We start from the raw sequence: 9495 nt of genomic DNA, 5'->3' as shown, positions 1-9495 counted from the left end.
CCATTCGTATAGGTTTTATCCATTACCATTGTAAGTTCCAAAATAAAGAGACTAAGTCAAATTACAGTTGGCAAGCTTATCAGCATAGCATTTATTCTTTTGAAAACAAAAACACTACTATAAATTTCTTAGCGCAATGGGTTTAAGAATGGGTTTTTATAGTGCAAGTGCACTATGTTGCTATTATAGCATGGACAAAATAGGAGGGGAAGGTACAAAACTTATACTATAGCTGCTCCACTATACTAGAAAAATAGGAAAAGTATGGGGAGAAAATGGAAGTAAAAAACTTAGACTAACCATGGTCCAACGTCCTAGCCCTTGTTGCTTGGCTTGCTCTTCAAGACGTAGCAGTTCTGCTAAGAAAGGACTAGCATCTCCTTTCTGTTGACCCTGCTCCCTAACCTGCACCCAGCAGATTCAGCAATTGCCCACCCATAGACAACCAAAATTCAATATTAAAATAAAAAATGTATGTACAAATCAAGAGTAATATACCTTTACCCAGGCATTAGAAACAACCATCAATGCAACATTCTTATCACCAAGGAAAACAGAGCCAAATTCTGACCCAATAGATGGTATAGTATAATCCACTTTGAATATGACATCCTATTCAAATGCAGATTGGTTCAGATCTAAAAATATCCTACTCATTCATTAGGAAAATGATAGTTTGCAATCATAGCTATAGCTAAAGCATTTAAATTAGCACCTTTCCCATACACAGATTCCTTAAATACTTTTTGCTTTCCCATGCAAATGGCTCATCAACACCACCTCTACGGGTCTAGAAATGTAAATGGGGAAGGGTTAAATAAAGAAACATATAAGATGAACATAAGGTATGAAATATGAAACAAATAATGCAGATTGAATAAACTTACCAATCTTGGAGCAATAAGGATGACAAAGTGATTGTCTTCTCAAGGGGGATTTCTGCCTTGGCGCTCCCCATTATCACCAAACTATCCCCAGATGGAACAACTTTCACTTTTCCTCTCAACCATTTTTAACAGATAAAAAAAAGAAAAGAAAAATAAAAAAGAGAACAAATTAGGCTAAAAATTGTAACATACAATCAACTAGAGTAATCAAATGAGAAAAATACTCTATTTAGTTAGTCAAAAAAGAGAATCAAAGTAAGAGGAATCTCATCTCACTTGGGACTTTTGTCAAACACGTTGTTTTCAACAACCAAGCACCATATATGCACATGAAATTGAACACATCAATTAGGGTTTTGGGGCAAGACCAGTATCAATTCCAACCAACTTAATCAAACATATATGTGTGTATACATATATACGCAAACTTCTCGAATGCAAAAAACATTAATCAAATCAAATAGATGAAATAGAACACTCTATAAAATAGAACACTAAATAGATGAAATTGATAGTTTAAAGGATAAAAATGATCAACTAAACTCTAGAGAAAAAAAAACATTAATCAAATCAATGAAACAATAACATCAAAATAATTTCAATAAATGTTGGATAAATCAAAGATAAAATAATTTAAAACATTTATAAGAAACATTCAAAAGTAAATCACAATTTAAGGAAAATGTAGAATCCAATGAATGATATTCATCAAAAGCTAGTAGATCTGCACTCAGTTATGATCATATAATTTAAACAATCTCGAACTTCCATTATTACTTTACAGCCAATTGTGCAATGAAAATTGTAGAACACCCATATAACATATTCTATTTCTCACAAAATAGCAAACATCCATGAACAAAATAAAATCAAGGTTTACTCAAGAAAAGTAAGAACTTTAATGAAAGAAAAGAAAAGACAGAGTATTTCATCTTACTTAGCATATCCTCAGCCTTGAATTGCTTCCCATTTATCCAGCTTCCAACACTAAAATCCCATCCTAAAGAATCACCGACAATGAAAGTAGCTTCGTGAATTGTTTCCAAGTGAAGTGAGAGGTAAACAAGGAGAGCAGTGGCAAGAACCACAGCTCTGCTTGCACTGCATCTTCCCTGGTGATATGTTTAGCCTCATCATCTTGTGCCATTTCTTCAGGATCAGAAAGTGACCCCCAAAAAACCATGGACCATCTTCAAGAACACTAGCACTATTAGAACTCAAGGCAAACAGTAAGAATATAAAAGTATTATTAGTAGAAATTACCTCCCTCAGACCCTTTCCCCTCTACAGATTAAATGCATATGATTTCCCAAAAATAACATAAACTATCCTATAACCATATAATTTAACAATCAAGACAATGCATTGGACAATATGGCAATTAAACTATTAGACTTATCATAAAACATACCACTTCTTCCATTCAACAACGAAAAAAAAATCAGCCTATACAAATATACACGTCCATATTAACAACAGGGAAAAAAAAATAAAAAATTTAGATTTATTTAGAGTCTAAATCAACATATACCTGCAAAATCAATTAGAAAAGGGAATTGAAAACACTTCTTTCAAACTAATAACACTTGAATCCAAAATGACAATAATTTCCATCAAAAATCCCCCAAATCAATCCAAAATAATCAAATCCAACAATCAGAACAGCTTCTCTAATTTAGCCCTAGCTCAATTTCATTCTAATTACATAAAAAATAATTCAATTTTGATTTTAAATCAGCATTTACCTGGTAATGAACAGTTGGATAAACGTAACCAAAAGCGTTTTCTCTAGGTTTCCAACAACCAAATCGAACAACAATCATATACCCAATTACAGACATATACAGACTTCGAATTTCCATTTCCGTCATTAGGGTTTAGAAATCGAACAATCAGATACCCAATTACACACACACATATAGAAATCACTGAAGCTTTACACACACACACACACACACACACACACACACACACATAGATCATGAACCAACAAAAATCGAACACAGAGAGAAGTAAAGGGTGGGGAGACTGTCATCAATCTGGTGAGGAAAAGAGAAGATGAGGAGAGAAAAAAATGTAGAGAGAAGTAAGCCGCCGGAAGCGAATCAATGGGAGGCGAGGCGAGGCAATGGTGAGCTGCGGTGGTGATGTTCGACAGTGGAAGATAGACGGAAACTGTGGTCATCTGCGACGGCGAAATGAGGGGCGGTGGTGATCGATTCTCTGTGAGAGAGAAAGAGAGAGAGAGAGAGAGAGAGAGAGAGAGAGAGAAAGAGGGAGAGCAAGAGAGAGATAGAATAGAACCGTGTGAAGACTAACAGATTTGGGCAAAAATTTAGGCGCCAATATGAAATATTTCCCACTAAATTTTTATACACATTTGGCGACGAAATTTTAGTCGGGAATTATTAACAAATGACGACTAAAATTATTTTAATAGCGAAAACATGAAGTAATGCCGACAAAAAAAAATTTTAGTCGCTTATTGTTACACTTTTGGCGACTAAATTTTTTTTAGTTGCCAAATTTAGTGCCAAAAGTGTAAATTCTTTAAAAATTTTAATTACAATTGGCGACTAAACATTTTAGTCGGAAAAAGTCAGCTAAAGGTGACTAAAATAATTTTTTGTCGCTGAAAGAAGTTTTTGGCAACTAAAACTTTAGTCGCCAAAGAGAAAAAAATAATTTTTTTATTTTCCATTCGGCAACTAAATATTTTAGTAATCAAAAGTCAATATACAGTGACTAAGTTTTTTTTTTTTTGTCACCAATTCTGGCAGTTTTAGCGACAAATTTTTTTTAAGTCGCCAATAATGAATATACCCCACTAAAAAAAATTAGTAACTAAATATTTTACTTTTGGCAACTAAAAAAAATGTTAGTCGCCAATTCCATAACTTTTGGCGACTAAATTTTTTTTAGTCGCCAATTTTGGTCGCCAAAGGTGCATTTTGTTGTAGTGACTGCACTCTTACAAGATTGAAAATAGGTGTTTTTGATTTCACAGAAAACTACAAGAATTATCTCTCAAAGATAGATATATCAAATGAAGCTTTGATTTTTCTATAATCTCACACAGGAAAGATGAGCTTAATGCTATAAGGCTCAGTGTATAATTTCTGAGAGAGAATGTAAACAAAAATTGAAGGACACTTCTCAGAGAATTTTTCAGAGAATAGATGTGTGTGATTATAGATCAAAGAATATTTTCTGTTTTTTTTTTTTTGTAACTTGTTTACATTAGAGACTTTGGTATATATAATGAAACTTATAGCCGTTTATAGCCGTTGTATTAATTTGAATTTATAACCGTTTATAGCCGTTGTATTCATTTGAATATCTTCCACTTCATCATTACTAATTTGAATATCTTCCACTCCATTATTACTAATTTAAATATTTTCCACTTGAACCTTTTGGCCTGTTGCTGTGCTGGGCTGTTTGAACCTCTGTTTTGGGCTGTTTGAACTTCTGATTTAATCAAATATTAAATATATTCTAATAAAATTTAGGATAAAAGTTTTAGGTAAGAATTAATTGGACAAAATAAATTTTGATTCTATTTTTCTCTTTCAAATAAATTAAAACATAATTAAATAAATCATCAAAATAAATTTTGGATTCTATTTTTTTTTTCAAATAAATTAAAATATAATTAGATAAATTATTAAAATAAATTTTGGATTCTATTTTTCTCTTTCAAATAAATTAAAACATAATTAAATAAAGCATCAAAATAAATAAGGCTAACAGTTTCAATGGTTGAGCTTCTAATATTTATTAGCCATTAAAGTTGAGTTCTTTGATTTCATCTATATTCACTTGATAATTTGAAAGTAGACATGTGTCAAGCCTTTACACAAATACTTGGCACATCTTTTGATCATTATTAATGAAATGCACAGTGCAAATTTTTTTTCTTTTTTTTTCGCAATTGCAACTTGTTATTTTTTAATAAGAATTTATATTTGTTTTACATATTTTTTTAATATATAAATTATTATTATTTTAGATTTTTTATAAAAATAATTTAACAATCTCATCACTAACCATAGTGTATGGAAAAGTTGAAAAGGGTGCGGTAGTAGGCATGAGAGAAGTAAAAAAGGCTTGGAAAATTTAGCCAAAACCCTTCAACGGACCCTTATTTAGTTAAAAAGGACAACTCAATTTATTTTGTTTCACAAACTCCCTAAGGAGAAAACACATAATTGAGTAAGGATAAAGTAAAATATATATTTTTTTTCTTGGACAATATTGTCAGGGTAATATGTTATGTTAATGTGAAGTAGAGTAACATGTTACTGTCAGACAAAATAATATGTTACTGTCAGACATAATAACATGTTACTGTCAAATAGAGTAACTGTCAAACAATGTAACATATTACTATTTACATCAATTTCAATAGTAATAATATTTTCTTTTTTTTAAAAGAATTTCATAGTCAACATGAATCTTATTTGATAGATCTTGATGAAAGAATTCTAAAAATACTAATTTTATTACAAACTTACACCTACATCAAAAGTTATATTATATTAAAATTTACTATTTTGATAATAATCATGTGTTGGACTTTTCAAGTATTTTTTTTATTTTTATTTTATTTTTTATTTTTTATGTTTGTCCTTAATGTATTAAAGTTTTATTATGAGAGGGTTTTGACCAAATTTTCAAAAAAGCTTGGGGGTTGGGAAAAGTTAATAAATGTGGAGGTTTTTCTTTAAAAAAAAAAAAATCAAAAAATTAGAAAATTAAGATTGGGATATTGGAACTCCCACAAGACTTGTGGGTTAAAAACTCCATTTTCCTTATATAATACTAGCCTATCACCCGTGCTATGCACGGGATAATTATAGATATTTATATTTATTTTAGATTTTTTTTAATATATAAATTATGTTTTTTAAGATTTTTTATAAAAATAATTTAACAATCTTATCACTAACTATAGTGTATGGGAGAAGTTGAAAATAGTACTGCAGTAACTATACACAGATTGTATCTATAATTATTTGTGTGAGGAGATTTTAAATGTTGATTAGGGAATTTTGACCAAATCAATAAATGTAGGCATGTGGAAAGACATGTGGATTGAAAAAAGTTAATAAATGATGATCAGGGAACTTTGACCAAATCAATAAATGCTGAGTTTTTTTTTAAAAAAAATAAAAAAATTAGAAAATTCAGATTGGGATATTGAAGCTCCCACAGGCCTTAGGGTTAAAAACTCCCTTTTGCTTAATATGTAGCATAGATATTTGTTTTAGATTTTTTTTAATATATAAATTATGTTTTTTAAGATTTTTTATAAAAATAGTTTAACAATCTTATCACTAACCATAGTGTATGGGAGAAGTTGAAAATGGTACTGCAGTAACTGTACACAGATTGTATCTATAATTATTGTATGAAGGGATTTTAAATGCTGATTAGGGGATTTTGACCAAATCAATAAATGTAGGCATGTGGAAAGACATGTGGATTGAAAAAAGTTAATAAATGCTGATCAGGGGACTTTGACCAAATCAATAAATACTGAGTTTTTTTTTAAAAAAAATAAAAAATTTAGAAAATTCAGATTGGGATATTGAAACTCCCACAGGCTTTGGGGTTAAAAACTCCCTTTTGCTTAATATATAGTATAGATATAGATAGATATAAATATAGACGTATCTAAAAAACTAATTTTTTTAAATATTAAAAAATTTTAGTGAAAATAAAAAAAACATAAAAAATAAAAAATTTAATTTTTATAAAATTGAATTTGGAAAATTAGAATCAAAGAAGGTTGATTTATAAAGTACCCCAAAACAAGTGTTTTTAAAAATATTTTGATAACTGGAAATGCCTTTCAAATTTGGTGAACATTTTTAATTTCAAAATTGTTGTTGAAACCATGGGTATAATACAGGAGCTGAGGATGGACCTTATCAGGTGGTCATTCCATTTTTATTATAAATTAATAGTTTAGATTTTGTTTAACTCATTTATAAAATCAATCTAATATTAAATGCAAGCGTAAAAATCTAACCTAATATTTAATCATTTAATGGTAGGAGTATTCGCGGTTCGGTTACGACCGAAAAACCTTCAATCTATCATTCGTCCGTCGAATTGGCGAATTGAAAAAAATCAATCCGCATCCATTCGACAAATTGATAGATGTAGATTGACGGATTGACGGATGGATACAAATCGATTTGGCGGTTTAAACTTTTACAAATTTTGAATATAATATAACAACTTGTCAATATTTTTTTTTGAATAACAATCCATCCCAACATAACCAAAAAATTATCAAGTAAATTGTCAAATACCAATAATAAATACGTATAAAAAAACTATGAATTATCAAAACTATTTCATTACTTTTTTTTTATTAAAAAACTATTTAATTTGATTTTTTTTTTTAAAAATGACAAAATTAAGCCTTATATTTTTCACACAAAAATACCAAATATCAACACCTGCCATTTGATAAAAGGATTTTCAAATTGAAAATAAATTGAAAACACAACAAAATATCTAAACTCTTTTTCAATTGAAAATACAAACAGAATATCTAAATAAATTGAAAACACAAAGTCTTACAAATTACTAGAGTTGCTCGTGGTTTGGCAGTTCGGTTGCGGCCAAATGAACCTCAAATCCGCCATCAGTCAAAAAAAGGCAGATTAAAAAAAATCAATCTGCAACCGTCCACTCGTTATCACGCATCAGTTCAAAATGTAGTAGATCAGCTCGATTCGGTCGGTTCGAAAGGATTAGAATATCCGCTACTCACGCCTACTTAATGGGTAGGTAAAATTTATAAAAAATGTTGAAGTAACACAAATTTGTTCTTTAGGGTTTAATTCCAATGAGGTCATGGGTTGAATTCCCTTTAGAGGAGTTGAATTAAGGGAGTGCAAGCACTCAGTTACTTTGCCAACGGTGGAGAGATTTTCTCCCATAAGTTCTAATCTAATAACTAACAACTAACATTTGCCGATATAAAAACAAAAACAAAAAAAAAAACAAAAACAAAAACAAACAAACAAACAAATTTGTTGTTACTCGGATAATTCTCGAGTTCAAAGAAGGACCATTTTTTATATAAATTATTCAGTTGGAATAAAAATATATATACCAATTGATATATCAATTAATATATTAAAGAATGATGTGACATAATTTTATAGATTTTGAATATTTGTAATTTATATAATGGGTGGGTCCATAGTTGTGAAGTGACAATATCATAAAATATGTTCGTACACTAATTGGTATATGTAACACTATTGATTTAGTTGAGTTTTGGGGTACATTTATTGAAATAAAAATAAAAATAATTGTTATTTATTGCAGTATTTATTTTATGTGTAAATTATACTAACACCCCTGAGGTTTCTATTTAATACAAATTCTCCCCTCACGTGAAAAATTACTTTCCCCTTCCTAAGGTTTGTAATCTCACTACAAATTGCCTCCTATATAACTAATGTCATACTTTAAAATTTTCTAAATTACAATTTTGCTTTTTTTTCTACCATCTCTTTTCGCTATCATCATGACTATATTCTACAACTTTTCATCATTAAATTCTACCTGAACATATTTTTATTGAGTGATGATATACAAACATAAATTTTATATAAATACAATGATATAGCTTAATGGTAACCTTTCACTTTAAAAAAAAAACACCCATAAATATGATTTATATTTACAACAACATCACTATCACAATATTTATATGATTTTTTTTTTGTATAAATTTTTATATATGAATAGAATTTTTCATTTTTATTTCCTCCATCATTTTTTTTCTCGTCTATTCACTTACATTTTTTACAGTATTACCAAATACCTTCATTTACTCTTTATGATGTAACCCCCCCAAAAAATAACGTCATTTACATTTATTATAGTATTATTGAATTTTTATATTTTTGTATTTGGTGAATTTTTTTAAAAAAATTATAAAATATTATACTTCTTAAGTATATCTAGATTCATTATATCTAAAAAATAAAAAAATTACTTAAAATATTAAAAAAATCACAAAAAATAAAGAAATTTAATTTTTTGTATGAGTTAAACTAAAAAAGATGATTGTTATTTCTTTTAAAATAATATGAACAAAATATCAATATTATTTTATTATTTTATAGGTAGAAAGGTTAAGGGATAATATATTATTTTAATCTGACAAAGTAATAAGTGTAATTTTTTTTTAAATGTAAAGAGAGAATGGAAAATGACTGGTAGCTCGAAAAAAGTGGCCCGATTTTGGCTCGAATCGCAAAACGACGTTGTTTTGCGATTCTTTTTTTTTTTTCTTTTTCTTTCTTTTCTTTCTCTTCCTTTTCTTTTTTTATTTTCTTTTTCTTCTTCTTCGTTGAACACAGGAGAAGAACAGAGGGGAAAAGGAGGAGAGAGGGAGAAAGAGAGAGGAGAGGAGAGAAGGGCCCCTCCTGTGCCTCCGCCGCTGCCGATCGTCGCAGCATCTCCGATCGTTGCAGCAACTCCGATCATCGCAGCCCCGCGCAGCCCCGCCTTTGGCCCTGCCTCCTCCAGCCCGATTTTGATGGCCCCATCCTCTCCAGTTCTCCTTCTTCCT

The 9495-nt window shown here is 29.6% G+C and overlaps 1 protein-coding gene across 1 annotated transcript; it reads right to left on the bottom strand.

Moving 5' to 3' along the window:
• Positions 1 to 221: 221 nt before the first annotated feature.
• LOC145822074 (ribonuclease TUDOR 1-like) lies at positions 222 to 2749 on the bottom strand. The gene is made up of 5 exons (XM_082918661.1): positions 2633 to 2749; positions 716 to 790; positions 499 to 612; positions 301 to 405; positions 222 to 245 (listed from the first exon to the last, which is right to left on the bottom strand). The coding sequence occupies exons 1-5, from the start codon at positions 2747 to 2749 to the stop codon at positions 222 to 224; spliced, it is 435 nt and encodes a 144-aa protein (XP_082774787.1).
• Positions 2750 to 9495: the final 6746 nt, after the last annotated feature.

The sequence above is a fragment of the Camellia sinensis genome, chromosome 3 (assembly GCF_055761805.1).
Source record: "Camellia sinensis isolate YWXY chromosome 3, ASM5576180v1, whole genome shotgun sequence".
In the NCBI taxonomy this organism is placed as follows: domain Eukaryota; kingdom Viridiplantae; phylum Streptophyta; class Magnoliopsida; order Ericales; family Theaceae; genus Camellia; species Camellia sinensis.
This window is presented reverse-complemented; position numbering and strand designations above follow the sequence as displayed.

Bases quoted from the DNA above. Each gene is read 5' to 3' on its own strand.
- LOC145822074 (XM_082918661.1), bottom strand. From the start codon at position 2,749: ATGGAAATTCGAAGTCTGTATATGTCTGTAATTGGGTATATGATTGTT. The intron at 613-715 runs GTGCTAATTTAA...GCATTTGAATAG, and splicing joins GGAATCTGTGTATGGGAAAG to GATGTCATATTCAAAGTGGA. The intron at 246-300 runs GTTAGTCTAAGT...CTATTTTTCTAG, and splicing joins GGCTAGGACGTTGGACCATG to TATAGTGGAGCAGCTATAGT.